A 16,751-nucleotide genomic window follows, 5' to 3' on the forward strand; every position below is an offset into this window, starting at 1 on the left:
ATGGGCCCCTGAAACCTTTATATTCAACAACCCATCAGCCACTGGGGCAGGTGCCACACTTGTCCCTGTACTGACGTGACAGGTTAGGCACAGAGAGGTTAGGAGGTTAAGCTACTTAAGGAACCACAACCAGGAAGCAGCAGAACCAGGATTCAAGCCCAAACAGCCTGACCGCAGGGCCCAGCCCTCCTCTCCCCTCTGGCCCATTGCCTCTCCCAGAGATCATGGCATCCCCAACCCCCTGCCTGTACAGGCCCCAGGACAGGCCAGACATTGCTCTGCCTCAGGGCCTTTGCAGCTAATATTCATTTTAGAAAGTTTTTGTCCCCTCCTTTCAGGTCATCTCTGTGAAGACATTCTGAACTCCTCTGAGGGACTGGGAACTCTCTCCTTGTATCCTGGGAAGGCCTGTCCCAGATAAGGGAGATGGGACTGGGGGAGGAGAAACTCCCAGGCTGCTCTGGGCAAGGGTCATGTTGCCCATGGAGGCCAGGAGGCTAGCTGCCTTTCAGCACTCTGGAACACATGCAGATGGGCAGTGGGTTTATTTGCTCTCTGCCCAGTTTTCCAGTCCATTGTGGTTGACTGGTCAGGGGATACAAAAGAACCATACCCTGGGTTCGGAGGCCACACGGACAACAAAGGAACTGTCCTTCACTAGGTGACCAGGAGTGCTGTCCAACCCTTGGAGATGAGGGATCCTGAGCCCTGCTGGCCTTCACTATGAAGCTGGTGGGGCTCGGGGCACCCCCCATGGCCACTGCAACCCTTGGGTGTTCACCCCACATGTGCACACATGCTGTCATCCAGGACACCAACAGCCCAGTGAACAGGGCAGCCCTGTTCACACAGGAAGAAACCAAGGCTCCTCTGTGCCCTCAGCGTCACCCCACACTCAGCGCTGCTCTGAGCCTGGACTCAGCTCTGAGAATAGGGACGGAGGCCAGCACTTGGCCCCTCACACATGAAGGTCCAAAGGCTGCGCGTGTCAGACGTAGCCCTGGAATTCTCACCCCCCACCCTGAACAGGCACCTAATGTTGGCCAGGTACGCGTTTCCAGGACACCTCTGGGGCCTGCGTCTCCACGCGTCTTATGTTCTCTTCACTCCCAGAGAAATTCTTTGGTGGAAAAGGCAGGTGCCCTAAGAGCTGTAGGTCAGAATTTGTTTGCTACCATCTGGAGAGTGTCTTCAAAGAGAGTGTTCTGCTCAACATCATTTATGCTTAAAAAAAGAAAAGCATGACTTAGGGGAGATGACCTGCCCTGTGTAAGAGCTTGGAGATTTCTCTTTAAGTCTGTCAGGCACAGCAATTAACATTACAAAAGGTTCATTTCCATACACTTGCTGAAAAAGGTGGACCCTGTATTGTTATATTATGACTGGCCTGCCCAATTTAATGCTAACCATTTCCCAAAGCACAACTCTGATAGTCTCCTACGCAATAATATCAAGCTGTAAATTTAATGATGCTTGAGCTTGGAAGTAAATCAAAAACTCAAGCACACACTTTTAAAAAATTCTGGGGACTTCCCTGGCAGTTCAGGGGTTAAGACTCTGCACTCCCAATGCAGAGGGGATGGGTTCGATCCCTGGTTGGGGAACTAAGATCCTGCATACTGCAAAGAGCAGCCAAAAAAAACTTTTCTGCCCAAGTTTCCATTTTCATCATGAGGTAAAAATGGAGGAAAACATCAATTACAATCCCACCTTTACTCTTACAAGTAAATTTGACAACATATTAAAACCTGTTGCATTTCAATGTCAACCTTCTAGATTTTTAGCTCTAATGGGACAGGCTGCATCAAGCTAAGTTAAGAATAAAACACTTGAGAAAAGCTCTAGAACCTAGGCCACAAGGATGCTCCTCACAAACCACTGGCCATCAATGGTCCTAAAGGCAGAGGGTGGTAAAGGTTCCGCACTCCAGGGGACCAAGAATGGCCCCATATTCTGTCACAGGCATAAAATTTCTCTCAGGTTTTGTGTTCGGTCTTAAAAATTAACTTGCATTGTACTCCATGACATTTGCTTTAATATATAAATACTGTTTGAAATCACTTAGCAGTCAGAGAGCCCTCCTTCACCCCACTCCACACTATGGCAGGCAGAGCCCCACCTGGGAGGTTCACGAGTTGGTGAGACAAGCCCCAAGCTTCAGATGCACTTCATTAGGTCTGTTTATGGCATTTCCACAAATGAAGTAATTTTATTCACTCAGGTTGTAACTAAATGCTTCAGGAAACTATGATATCAATTTCAATGTACTGAAAAATAAATAGTAAACAGTATATATTTCAGTTTTTAAATGAAGAAATTAGTTAATTTTATTTACTAACAGAAAAAAAGAAGCCCCTAACCTAAAGTATAGCCTGATCATTTACTTTTTATATGAAGAAACACAAAGTGGATTTTTTTTTTAATATAAAAAGGACAAGATCCACAGAAAGATAAACTCCTCTACCTGTTGGCACTAGAGAAATTTCCCCAGTTGCTGGCTGATTTTGGTAGATCTTTATCACCAGTGCAAGCCTGACATCACAACTCGATGCATTCGGCTACTTCTCAGCAACTCAGAAGCAACCCCATCCCAGAGTAAAACTGCTCTCTGGATGTGGCACTTTTTTTCCTCCAGAACATAAAGCCCTAAAAGCCACCATCTGGAACAACACAAATATGTCACAATCTGTGGTTTTCTGACTGTTCTACAGTGTAGAAAGTGCTGAGCAAGGGCACTGTGATCCCTGCCACCGCCAACTCCATGGCCCCTGACCTGCACAGTCTCTGCTGCCAGCTCCCTGAGAGGTGTCTGTGGATTTAGTAGGTTTCAAGAGGCATTAATTTTAAAATAGGTTCAAAGAGATGTACATGTTTTAACATGGGCTCCAAAATGTGTGAAGATACACTTAGAATCACATCTCATATATCATTAAAAAGAGTTCTGTTCCAAAAAGTGTTAAAAGAGGAAGCCAGGCTTCCATCACAGCTGTTCTTGTGGCCACGTTTTTTTTCCATAGTTAAAAGTCTGAATCGGCAGCAAGAACAGCCACATATATATCTGTGTTCATGTGTGTACACAAAGAAGTACCTTTGGACTGACTTAAAAAAAAAAACACAAAGACATTTTGTTTCATTTCCCAAAACACCTGCCTGCTACAGCCCTGCTAGACTGTTCACTTCCCTGCAGATGGGGCAGGGAAGGCCCAGAAGTTTAGAACCAATCCAGGCAGGTCTCCTGAGCGCTGTCATCATAGAGGTTCAGGCAGCTTGGCTCATGTGCATGACAGCAAACATCACACTCTGATCTCAATGTGAGTCGTTCCCTAAAGAAAAGAGAGCTGCAGGCTACCACTGTACTCCTCATGGCATTCTGGCTGTTCACATGATCTCAGGATGAAAAACCCCCATCAACAATTTTTCCTTTTTGGTCTACACAGCACCATTGTCAGTGGGATGTTTTTTGTTGGTTGTTTTTAAATCTTAAGCAACGGGGTATAAGAATATAACCAAAGTGTCTGATTTGAGGTTTTACAGGCAGAAACCTTTTTTTTTCCTCTGATTTTTTTCCCTTAAAACACAGGGGAAAAAAGTATAAGGTTTCAAAGCTGAGTTACGCTGACCAGCCTTCAGTGAAGGGATGGCTAACCACACCATTTCCTCTTTGTTCTTCCGTGAGTTGTCTCATAGCAAACTTTCACTCTGGGCACCCAGATCTGAGGTGTGCCTTTTTCATATTAGATATAAATTAATCAAAATGTCTAAAGCTCTCAATTTCCAGAGTTATAAAAAATTCTTAACTTACTTCAAGATATCTTGCATACATATCTCATCCCTCAGGTCAAACAAACAAGAAGGTCAAAGGCAAGAAAGAATAACATAAATTGGAGCACCTACTATAATCCATATATACACGCACTCGCTACACAGGTCCTACACAAAGAGTCACGTCAGCTAATATAGCCTCTAGTGTGGGTTTTGTTGGAACACAGCCCGCTGGGGTCCCCATCAGCATCATACGAAACAGCAGTACTTCTTCCACCAGGACTTGGACAAGGTCTTCATCTTGTCGGGAGTCCTGCTCTTGGACTTCTTTGGCTGCTGCTGGGAGTCTGAGTACTGAATGCCAGCCACAATGGCTGCATCGAAGACCTCTTTGAGGTTCTTCTGAGTCAAGGCTGAGCACTCAATGTAGGAGGTGGCTTTGATCTCCTCGGCACACAACCTGGCCGCCTCCTCAGGTACCGGCTTCTCTTTGCATTTGTCCAGCTCGATGAGGACTTTGACGTCTTCTCTGAGGTCCGACTGTGTCCCCACGAGGATGATGGGGGCTTTGGGACAGTGGCACCGAATCTCTGGCACCCATTTCTCACTGACGTTCTGGAAGGAGGAGGGACCCACGACACTGAAGCACAGGAGGAAGATGTCAGCGTTGGTGTAGCACAAAGGCCGGAGCTTGTCAAACTCATCCTACAAGGGAGTCAAGCACCCAAATGTTATCTTTTACATCAGTTCTCATCAGCAGAGAGACCATTTGAACATTTTTCTGGAAAGGGTCTGGCAGGTAACAGAAAGCCCACAGGTGGTGGAAGGAAGAACCAGAGCCCTATGAAGGCCCCTGCTGCCAAGTGGGGCCTCATTCCCAGGTCTGCAAAACTTGCCCAAAAACCTTCCTCACTGCTCAGGACCTACTTGCAAGTTACTGTAGAAAAAGTCCTTATATTAGATGGATTTTCAAAATAAAATTTACTTTCTCTAGCCTTCAGGCTAGAGTAACTCAGACTTACGGCTTCAACTCTGGTACTTAGCCATGCTTTTAAAATATAGATGGTACCCACACTGATCCTCAGGGCTTCACCCAAACCCCAGGAAACCACAGTCTGTGAACTCAGCAGCTCTGCCCATCCTCATGGCAGCTGTGAGCCTGGCTCATTTCATCCCATCGGTGCCATGCATATCCAGGGCACACTCAGGGCACACTTGGTGCAGAATCATGGGACTCAGACACAGGACTGGAATTGAGGACCTAGGCACGGACACTCTCACAGCGACCCAGAGAATGTGTGCCTCTCAATGTCACTTAAAACACAAGTGAATATGTTCTCACACTTGCTGATACACCTTTTATCTCACTTTATCTTTTCCTCCCTCCTTCCTTTTCTCTTACTTTCTCTCCCCTTTTCTCTCCACAAACCCCAGGAGGCCTCCAGGAATGATGCTTTGGGAAGATAAAGGACCAAAGAAAAGGCATACCCATCCTACTTCCAAGGGATAAAGAACTGAATGGATAAGTCAGAGTTGATTATATAAACCAACCATCACCCTGCTGAGTGCCTCACTGTGCGCATACACTAACAGAGATGCACACAGGACTCTGGACACTAGACACCAGACCTAGGGGATTTGGTTGGGAACAGACACACATGGCCTCAGTCCTTATAGGGACATGCATGTGTGCATGCTACCTGGCTTCAGTTGTGTCTGAATCTGGGCAACGCTATGGACTGTAGCCCATAGGCTCCTCTGTCCATGAGGTTCTCCAGGCAAGAATATTGGAGTGGGTTGCCACGCCCTCCTCCAGGGGATCTTCCCAAGTCAGGGATTGAACCTACATCTCCTGTGGCTCATCATTGGCAGGCAGATTCTTTATCACTGAGCCACATGGGAAGCTCTTATGATTATTTACAAACTATTATTTACGTGCATGTTTTGTTGCATCTGTCGACTTTTTCTAGGGATGAAGAAAGCCTGGATCTTTTGAGTTTACGTGCCTCATCTGAGGCCCTGTATTTCAGTTTATAGGGCAACAACCAAGTGACAATATTGAAGTTGACCAGCTAAATCCTTAGGAAGGAATATGGCATCTCACCATGTCACTGCCAATTCTCCACCTTCTATATGCAAAAGTTAAAAAGAAGAAGAAGAAAAAAAAGTCCTGGATTTCTCAGTGCCAACTTTGTGCTGAAAGAAGAAACACAGAAACCCAACCAGGTGGCCAACAGCCCAGCCCCGAGGATCTTCTAATGAGACACTCCCTCTGTTCCTAGAGGCCTGCAAGAAAGCAGCACAGGACAGTCTCTGCCCTCACTGCTGGCAGGCATCATGCCTGGCCAGGCCCTGGATCTGGGGTTGCATTATCAATAAAAAGAAAAGCAAACACAGCCCTGGACCTTGGGACATGGCTTCGGTAACCTGGCTTCCAGACTTGTGGAGGTTCTGGCTGACGGACTCAGGAAGCAAAGCAGAAACTAAACCCTGCTGCTCACTGCCTGACCAGAAACCTTAGCTATTTGGAGAAATAAATGCCGCACATGTACGTGTGACGAGTCCAATTGGAATGGACCCTTAGAGAAACTAGTTCTGAGACCCAGAGATTTGCCTGGGGTTTAGGGTGGGGCTGGGTGGGGCTGACAGGTTGCTGGACAGCCGCGCTGGTCTAGCAGCAACCGGTGTTTGTTTTTTTTAAAGTATAAAGATTTTCCCAGGTGCCTCATGAGTCAGAAGGCTGAAGAGTTTTCACCTGCTATTGGACAGGCTCTTGAAGTCTGATCAATTTCCACTGGAGTGAAATTGATCACAGTGAAATTTCCATAATGAGTCCAGTGTTAAAAACTTTTAACATTTTATATGCATACCAGGCCCCCAACAAAAAGGCCCCAAGGCATAAGAAGCAATTTCTAGCTTTCAGTTATTTTTCAGCTCTCAGTTGCTATGTAAAACTTATGTCTGATCCCCAGGCAAGCTGTGTCCACATTCTCCTGGTGTTTGGAAAGGAGGCAGCTTGAGTCACTTTATCCCCAGGAAGCTACCATGATGACCGCTTGGGGGGATGTGCCACCACAGGCTGGGGCAACACTAAGGAAATATGGCAGGTGTCAAATTAAGTCCCTTAAAAAGGGAGGTTATCAGATCTGGAATAGGGAGGATAGGAAAAGACTATCACCTTGCCCAGTTTTACTAACAATCCAAACAAATACTAACTGATAGCTGGGGAGCCGGGAGAAAACTGACTTTATCTCACCAGTTGTGTATTTTTTTTAAATTTATTTGTATTTATTTGGCTACTCTGGGTTTTAGCTGTGGTATGCAGGATCTTTAGTTGCATGTGGGATATAGTTCCCCAACCAGGGATCAAATGTAGGCCCCCTGCATTGGGAGCACAAAGTCTTTTTTTTCCGCAAACTTTAAATTTTTTTGTTTTTTGTATTGGGGTATAGCTGATAAACAATGTTGTGACAGTTTCAAGTGAACAGCGAAGGGACTCAGCCATACATATATCTGTATCAATTCTCCCTCCAACCCCCCTTCCATCCAAGCTGATACATAACACTGAGCAAAGTTCCATGGGGAGCACAGAATCTTAAACCACTGGACCACGAGGAAAGCTGTGGCTGTGTATTTTTCATAGTTTTGAAGATGGTTTTTTGAAGATGTGGTTTTCCATAAATCTGTAGATGGTGACCTCACACATTACACTATTAGGCATACTAACCACTCCATCAGGTAAGAAATACAGTGAATCTCAACAAAAACACTGCTGAGAGACCAGAAGGAAAATTTCCAAATAAACCAAAGTGTACCAAATTGCACTGAAACCTTTTCATTTCCCAAATTATAAGCTTTTTCATGAAACCATTTCTAAAATGATTCTTGTGATTCCTTAACTTTGAAACAGATCCTATTAAAGAAAAAAATCAAATTCTTCCTTGATAATTCAGGATCATTTCTACAAAGTGTTCCTGGTAAAAGTCTTAATCCTCTTCCAAAACTGCTCAGAGGTTTCTCTCCTGGTCTACCCATCCTGTCCCTCAAACCGATGTTGCCTTCCTCCTCCTGTAACCTCGCTGACTTCTTCACAAGTTCTAATGGGTTGGCTAAGAAGTTCATTTGGGTTTTTCTGTAAGTGCCTACTGGAAAATCCAAATGAACTTTTTTGGCCAATCCAAGACTAAGTGGTTTGTCTTCCCCCATGGACTAGAGTCCATCAAGGGGCAAGCCATGACTTAAGCTTGCATCCTGCAGGACCCAGCACTCCATTTATTTATCAATCCAGTCTACAAACACAAGCAAAGTCCACTATGGGCCAGGCACCAACCAGGCATGAGGAAGGGAACTCCAGCCCAGGAAGCTTTGTCTGCCATCAGAGCTGACAGGTGAGCCAGTGGTGGGGAGCTGCCTGCACTGGGCTGTCTGCTCCTCCCTAAAGGGCCCCAGATAGGCATGCCCTTTGGTTTCTTGAGTTTTCCTGTCTTGTTCTTATTCTCGGACTCTTTAACTGCCACTTCTTGCTTCAGCAGGGAGGCCTCTGTTTATTGAGGGGCTACCCAACCCTCATTGTAAAGATCAGAAAATGTGACCCAAGGTACGAAAAATATTCTTGATTTACACAAAGCAATTAAGCTTTAATTATAAATAGTAGCAGTCCATCCAGAAAGATTATTAGAAGGATATGTGTTCTTTGATTTTTCTCTTCCATATGCAATAAAATAGAGATTGGTCGATCATTTTTTTCCTGCTCCAGTAGAAGGGCAAGGAGACAGCAGAGGAATCTGGGCTATGACATGCGCCCTGTGGCCACTGCCAAACCAATGTTCAGCTGGGGATCGAGGCTGCCCAGTCTTGTGTCGCCTTGAAGTTTGAAAAACAAAGCGCTGAACTTGCTGTCCCGCAGTGGGCAAGTGACTAAGAAGCCCTGGTTTGGAGGAGGCTCTTAGGGACACTGGAAAGTCAGATACTTCTTAAGTGTAGGTGGTCATATGACATCTTAGAAAAGAAGTGGACACTTTTATCTGTCGATAAATTACCGCAGCACTTTCTCAAACTCTAGCAAGCACTGGAGAAACTACCTGCTTATTAACTGTGGCTTTGGCAAGCTCTAAAGACAGACCCTAGGGGCTTCTGTGATGGCTCATCGGGGAAGACTCCACCTGCAATGCAGAAGATGCAGGTTTGATCCCTGGGTCGGGAAGATCCTGTGGAGAAGGAAATGGCAATCCACTCCAGTATTGCTGCCTAGGAAATTCCATGGACAGAGGAGCCTGGTGGGCTACAGTCCAACAAGTCACAAAAGAGTCGGACTAAACAACGACTAAACAACACCAAAGACAGACCCTGGGCTCTCAGAGGGCACAGCGAGAATTCAGTGATGTTAGCACCATGCAGGGGGACAGTGAGAATTCAGTGATGTTAGCGCCATGCAGGGGGACTGGAGCCCCTCGGCTCTTCCGAGACACCCCAGAGGGGACTTCATACTGATGAGCCCTTCCCATGCCTGGCTGTCTCATCCAAGTGCCTGCCCTCAAGACAAAAATAAATGTTCACGATTCTGAAGGACCAAGTCCCAGTTCATTCATTCCTCTAGGTTAGGAAAGGAAATATTAACACTTACTGTCATGAACTCCATCTTTTTCTTGAGTCAATATCTTAAGAATTTGGTTTGTTGACCTTTAATAAAATGATTATAAGGCATTGCCAACTTACTCTGAGAAATGAGTACAAAGCATCATTGACAATTTTTAATAAAAACCAGAAAGTAAATAAGATCAGAAACTCCCAGAAGATAAGAACCGCTCTTGACCCTGTTTCCCTTGTCCTGCCCACAAGGAGCAGTGCCAAACCCTGTTTTATTGGTGTGGAGCTCTCTCCCTGCCACATCCACCCTCTGTGAGGTGGGGGTGGGGCTCTAGAATGGCCCAGTAAAGGAGAGGGGGCAGTATTTGAAGGCCTTTAAAAGGCACTGTTCTTGCCCAGCACTGAGCAGCGATGTGATACTGACCTGTCCTGCAGTGTCACAGAGCTGGAGTTTCACAGGCCGTCCATCCACGGAAACCACAGCTTAAAAATAAGACCGAGAAGACTGTCAGTAGTGGGGAGGGTCTCTTTTAACCCTTTCCAGAAGAACAATAATTTTAGTTTGTATGACCACTCTCACTCCAAACCCTTCAGCTCCTATTCTGAGTCCCCAACAAAGTCAAGACTTGCCTAAAACAAGAAGACTCCATGGAAGCATTTTTTTTTTTTTTAATGCAAACCTGCTGGGCCAGCAATTCACTCCATCCCCTGAGAGGAGGCAGAGAGGCCCAGGGCCTTTGATGGCACCCTGGAAGGGTCTGAGTTTTCTCCCAACCCCAGACAATTCATTTTCCTATGGTACATGTTTCAAAAAACGCAAAAACAACACTGGGGCGGGGGGTTAAGCGGGAACCAACCTCATGGTTTTAAATCACAGGAAAACCTCACAAATAACTCTGTTTTCCCTTGGGAAATGTTTGGTGACTTCGGGGTCTGTCACAAAAACGTAGCTTATTTTGAGAACGTGTAAACACAGGCTGCCAGTATTGTCCTGTTTATAAAAGAGGGCACTGCTTATCTCTCCATGTCAGCTCAAAGAGAGGATTAAACGAGAAAAGGAAACCGTGTCCACCTTTCCACTAGGTTGGGGTATCTGGGGAGGGGCCTGCATCAGAGTGCTGCTCAGAGTGCTCTATTTGATGAAGCACTCAGTTTTGTCTCAATTAACTTTCTAAATTGTTTATAAATGTTTGTACTACTCAGTTGAAGAAGGCGATTAAAATACACACACACACACACACACACACACACACACACACACACACACACACAACATCGTTTAGGTGGGAAACCCACCAGCACAGCACTGCTTTATCTAGGGTGCCTTCCAGGTAGATGAAAGCAAGTCCTTGCCGTCAAAACTTTCTGAAAGACCACGAATTTCTTTTTCTTTTTTCTTTTTTTTAAGAACAAGAGTAAGCATTTCACTCTAGCTTCCATGGATTTTAACTTTTCCATAAATTTCAAGAAGCCTTGCAAAATCAAGAGGAAAGATTACTTTATCTCGGTGGCTACAAACCAAATGACACAGCATCGCCTACATAAGAGCTTTCAGGCGCTTAAGAGATACTGAAACGACGCTAAGAATCAAAAACAGAGCCAACGGGGGCGGTGGGACTCAGAGGCAAGAAGTCATCTTTACTATCCGGGTTTAATCCAAAACTCAGCCTTCCCCAGCGCCTCCAATGCCATTTTCACTAAATCCACTCTTGTCCCTGCTCTCCGCGGCTCTTGAAAGTGGAGACGCCCTCGGAAGAGGAGCCGCTGACTGGAAAAGACCGACCCCCGGGCCACAGGTAATGGCACCTGCGCGTCACCTTCCGACCGAAAGCCAGCAGCGGCGCCAGCAACGTCGGCCTGACGCAACTGCTCTACGCAGGAAATTGACCAGGCCACCTGGGCGCGACCTGTGCGACCCCGCCGTCCGCACCCGAACTGCGAGGCGCCTCGGCTCCCCGCGCCCGGGTTAAGACCCCGCTCCCGGCGGCCCTGTGTCCCCCGGGGTCTCCCCCGCCCCAACCCCCGCGGCCCCGCTCACCCGAGAAGTTATCGAAGGCGGTGGGGATGTACTCGGTGGGGTAGCCGTTGGTGGTGTAGCTCACCACCAAGCTGGTCTTGCCCACGGCGCCGTCGCCGACCAGCACGCACTTGACGCCGTGGCCCTCGGCGCCGCCCGCGCGCCCCCGGCCCCCCGGCGCCCCGGGCCCACGGCCCCCGCGCTCCCGGCGGGGCGGCACGGGCGGCGCCTCGCAGCGGCCCGGGAACGCGGGGTCCCCCTGCTGCGGGGGCATCGGCCCGCGCAAGCCGCGGGGGGAGCCGTCCCCGACTCGAGGGCCGCGGCTCCGGCCGCGCGGCGCAGACAAAGGCGGTCGGGTAGGTCCGGCTGGGCTCAGGCGCAGGCGGCGCCGGCTCCGTTCTGCGGCTGAGGACTGCGGACCGAGCGGCGCGGGGCCCGGCGCTGTCTCCTCCTGCTTCCCGGCGGCCCGGCGCGCGGGGGGCGGGCGCGGGGAGAAGGCGGAGCGGCCGCTAGGTCCGGGCGTCGGGCCCACAGCGCCCCCGTCTGAGCGCCGCGCGGTGCGCTAGAGCCGGAGCCGCGCGCGCTGGGGCGGGACCGCGACCGGAGGCAGGGACCTCGACACCTACGGGGGAACCCCAGATGCCCAGTCTGGGCAGTGCCGAGGAACCAGGCCAACGGAGGGCGGCTTCCCGGCGCCGACACTGCCGCCACCGCCGAGGGGCTCGCCGTCCCACCTCCTGCGCCCAAGCGGCCGACTGCCCTGCTCCTCCCGGCCCTGCGCCCCCTCCTCCCAGCGGTCCCTGCCTCGCAGGCCACAGCGCTCCACCCGAGGGGGCAGTCGTCGGAAGGAGGCAGAGTTAATAGGCAACTTTTATGTAGCCGAAGTCCATCGTGTGATTTTGGTCCTTCTAACGTATTCTTCTATCATTTGGGAGCAAAGGAACGCAGGTCCACTGTTAATGCTAGTGTGACTTTCTCTTGAGTATGCCCTGAACCAACAGATGTCTTTATAGCCCCAATTCTTTCATCTACGTAAATGTAATTTGGTGACATTGATATTATTTAGGGGGAAAAAATCCGTTTTTCTCTGACTCCTTCCTCCTATATTTAGTCAACAATCCATCGGAAAGACAGGGAAACCTTTCTGGGCATAGTCTAGACGCAAAGTTCCCCAGAGATTTATGTTGTGATATGAGAATAGGCTCATACTGTGAGTAGGAATAGTGATACTGATAATAAAAATCACAGCAACTAATAAACGTTGAGCCTCTCTGATATAAGCACTGGTAAGTACTCTGCATGAGCTGCTGCTGCTGCTGCTAAATTGCTTCAGTCGTGTCTGACTCTGTGCGACCCCATAGACGGCAGCCCACCAGTCCCTGGGATTCTCCAGGCAAGAACACTGGAGTGGGTGGCCATTTCCTTCTCCAATGCATGAAAGTGAAAAGTGAAAGTGAAGTCGCTCAGTGTGTCTGACTCTTAGCGACCCCATGGACTGCAGCCTACCAGGCTCCTCTGCCCATGGGATTTTCCAGGCAACAGTACTGGAGTGGGGTGCCATTGCCTTCTCCGCTGCATGAGCTCGTTACTGTCATCTCGTCATTAGTTATACCAGTTTATGGGTGAAAGTGTTAGTCTTTCAGTCGTGCCTGACTGTTTTTCCAACGCCATGGACCAAAGCCCACAAGGCTCCTCTTGTCCATGGGATTTCCGAGGCAAGAATACTGTAGTGGGTTGCCATTTCCTTCTCCAGGGGATCTTCCTGACCCAGGGATTGAACCCTGATCTCCTGCATTACAGGCAGATTCTTAACCTCTGAGCCATTGGGAAAGCCCATTTTATGGGTACAGGATGAGAAAATCTGAGGCACAGAGGTACCAGATAAAATGCTGAGGTCTCACAAGCTAGGGAGTGGCAGTGCCAGGATTCAAGCAGTCCGGCTCCAGAGCCTGAGTTCTTTCTTACCCAGTGTCCTTAAAGCAAAATCAAGCCAGAGTAGTAAGTTGAGCCTTGGAAGTGTGGCTGTGGTGGGAATGCAGAAGTGGATTTATCAAGAGGCTGAAGACTTGAATTCAGGGCCCTCATTTGCGGAGAACCTCCCTGGGTGCCCTAGCAGTGTGAACACATGGTTACATTTTTGTCAATTTTGCAAAATTGACAAAAATTTATATGAAAAAAATTCATATATTTTAATCACTACCAACTAAGCCCAATGTTGTTTCAATTCTACCTTCTCATATTGAATGGCTTTGATGTGGCAGGGGACATTGTGCGCATCAAGCCAAGGAAAGTGAACTTAGACATTTCATTTGGGTTTAATGGATACAGAGCTGGCACTAAAGTCAGACAAGGAAGGAGGCAAGGGAGCAAAATTCAAGGCACCAACCTTGCAATTACCTGACCCAGAGAATGAGCATCTGACCTGTCTCTCCACAGCCCTGACACTGATGGGGTGTATTTGTGATTTTTGATTCCCCTGTGTAGTTACCTTGTTTCTTGCCATCTGGGCATAGAAATGGTGGCCAGTAATGTGCCTACAGGTTTCCATCTGGACTTTCCCACTTTGGCCAGCACTGGTTCCAGTAGAAAACACGAGGTTTTCTGGAGTTTGGGCTGTAGTTTCTTGAAGCCAAAAACTAGTTTGTGGCTATTCTTTCCATCAAAAAGTACAAGTATTGTTATAAGGGGCTTCACTGGTGGCTCAGTGGTAAAGAACCTGCCTGCCAATGCAGGAGATGTAAGAGATTTCAGCTCAATCCCTGCGTTGGGAAGATCTGCTGGTCAAAATGGAAGTTCCTGGCAGGAATAAATTCTAAATGCAGCATGTACATTTATTCAGGCACCATATGTTTTTGAAGGAAATCACATGAAATAGAATTAATGTGAATTCCTGTGTTTGTGAGGATGCAAACCTATCTTAGGACCACAAACAGCAAGTTTACCAGCAAGTGAAATAGGTTTTCATTGTTCTCTACATATTACAAAATTATAGGATTGAGAAAGTAGTCAAAGGGCATGCAGCAGGGGGATGTGGGGGAGGTGGTGTTCCAGAGACACAAAGTTTCATTTATGCAAGATGAATACATTCAGGAGATCTAATGCACACCCATGTGACTAGAGTTAGCAATATTGTATTGTACCCTTAAATCTACTAAGTGTGGATTCTGAGTGTTCTCAAAACAAACTCACACACAGGTGACTATTTCACTATATATATATATATATATATATATATATGTATATATATATATATATACATCAAATCATCAAGTTGTACACCTTAAATATGTACAATTTTTCACTGTAATCTAGACCCTCAGTAAAGTTTGGGGGAGGATGTGCAGCCAAAAAATGTGGGAAAAAACAGTGTGATCCATGTGTGTCAGGAGGTTTATTAAATGTTTTCTTCTGGATGCTTTTAAAGTTTATGGTGTCTGTTGGCCTTTTAAATTGCATAGCTTATTGTGATGCGTGTCTCATTTTAAATCAATATTTTTGTACCTAATTTCTATTCTTTAATGTTTATCCTTTCTCTTAAATAAGGCCCCAAATGTGATCAGCTTCAGGCCCTACAAAATGTGGGTCTCCCCTGCCTTCAGCCATATGGTAGTTTTTGTATCCTGTAGCCACTCACTTTGCTTTGTTCCCTTTTTTATGTCACGTATTGTCCCATTCCACTTGTTTTGGCCCATCTTTCTAGATCCAATTTAATCAACCCCCTGCAGCCTTACCTAAAATTCCCAGAACTAATTGTTCACTATTAGTAGGCTCTTCTGCAGCCCATGGTATCAAGTCCAAAGGTGGTGGGGGTGGGGGGGGCTGTTGCTAGAACTCAGTGCTGACCGAGACCAGGGCTGTGGGAGGCCCCTCCAAGTGTACAGTCAGTCAGTGAATCCTGCAATAAATCAATAGATCATCTAATGTATTTTCTTGTTCGTTTACTGTTTATCTCCCTTTCAAGCCCCAAGAGGTCAGGGGCTTATTTTCTTCATCTTTATACCCCACACTTTACATCATGCAAGGAAAATAGTAGGCTACTCTTTTCTGTTATATGCTTTTATAAAATATTTTGAGAACACATGAGTCCTGCAGCAATTAATAAGAAAGACCATTTCTCCACTCTCTGAGGACGCCTTACCCCTCCTGTACTCCCATCTGTATCTACCAGGATGGCTCAGTTTGTGCAATGTTTCCTTTGTATCTGGTAAGTTTGGGAAATGCTGTCATTTGTGGGAAAAAAAAAAAAATTTCCACTCTTAAGATCTGGTACGTACGTAGCTCTCCAGCCCAGCTGTAGGCATTCACCCACCACACTGGAGCTCCTCCTCTGGGTATTCCAGCATCCACCCCATCCCCACTGACACCCATCCACCCTCACCTACCCCACCCCCAGCGGCCCCAGGGACCTGGGCACCTCTCCAATGCTTGAGAGCCTGCAAGCCTCCCGCTCTTCCTCTCACCTGCTAATGTTGACCACATGGGTCTCAGTTCAAATGTTACCTCCTCTGGGGAGTGTGACCCAATGCCCTTAGGAAGGTGTATTTATGCTTAATCCCTGTCATAGCTCTTTGTTGAAGTAACCTATTGACACTTGCTCTTAATCGCCTAAAAAGCAGGACCCTTGCTTCACCAAACTCTTTATCCCCACCACATTTTCTTGTATTTTTTTTTTTAAATAAAGCTCTTTTACCTGTTCTACTAGAAAATTTTCAAATGTGCTAATATCATAAATTTTTATTTTGGTACTAATATAGTAGAAACTGTGCCAATAAACTTTATACTGTATACCTTTCACCCATCTTTTAATGTATTCAAGAAATAAGTTAAAATAACTTTTTGATTAATACATTCCTGGCCAGGGTATAATTTCCATGATCAAACTCAATATAAAGGGTTTTTGTTGTTGTTGTTATTGTTGTTGTTTTTACTATTTGTAACTTTTCACTACTTACCCATCTTCCATAAATAAATAACTGCAAAGAACCAAATCAGAAGCCTGTGGTTACTGGATCTTTCATGTTAGTGGGTTGTGTAGCTATAAGTGTTTGCCCTTTCTCCAAGCCATCACTGTTGACCTAGGACGTGTTCATCTCTGAAGGAAACTTCTTTCCTTCAGCACTGCCCTACTTTTTAAATATCTTGTAAGAGACTGCTAGTTAGAAAATTATTTCTCCAGAGTTCCCTGGTGGTCCACTGGTTGGGATTCTGAACATTCACTGCCGAGGGCCCAGGTTCAATCCTGGGTTGAGGAATTAGGATCTGAAAAGCCAAAAGAGAAGAAAAAGAAAATTACTTCTCACCAACTAAAGATTCTTAGCTGGGTTGTCTAATGCCAAAAGGGCCCCCTGTTTCCATCTGAGGTTGGGCTCATGTTCCCCAGAGCGCC

General features: G+C 46.8%; 1 protein-coding gene across 1 annotated transcript; it reads right to left on the minus strand.

Moving 5' to 3' along the window:
- Positions 1 to 2,034: 2,034 nt before the first annotated feature.
- RHOU (ras homolog family member U) lies at positions 2,035 to 11,639 on the minus strand. Its single transcript, XM_068982055.1, has 3 exons — positions 11,387 to 11,639; positions 9,773 to 9,831; positions 2,035 to 4,467 (listed from the first exon to the last, which is right to left on the minus strand). The coding sequence occupies exons 1-3, from the start codon at positions 11,637 to 11,639 to the stop codon at positions 4,012 to 4,014; spliced, it is 768 nt and encodes a 255-aa protein (XP_068838156.1). The 3' UTR covers positions 2,035 to 4,011.
- Positions 11,640 to 16,751: the final 5,112 nt, after the last annotated feature.

The sequence above is a fragment of the Capricornis sumatraensis genome, chromosome 10 (genome assembly GCF_032405125.1).
Source record: "Capricornis sumatraensis isolate serow.1 chromosome 10, serow.2, whole genome shotgun sequence".
In the NCBI taxonomy this organism is placed as follows: Eukaryota; Metazoa; Chordata; class Mammalia; order Artiodactyla; family Bovidae; genus Capricornis; species Capricornis sumatraensis.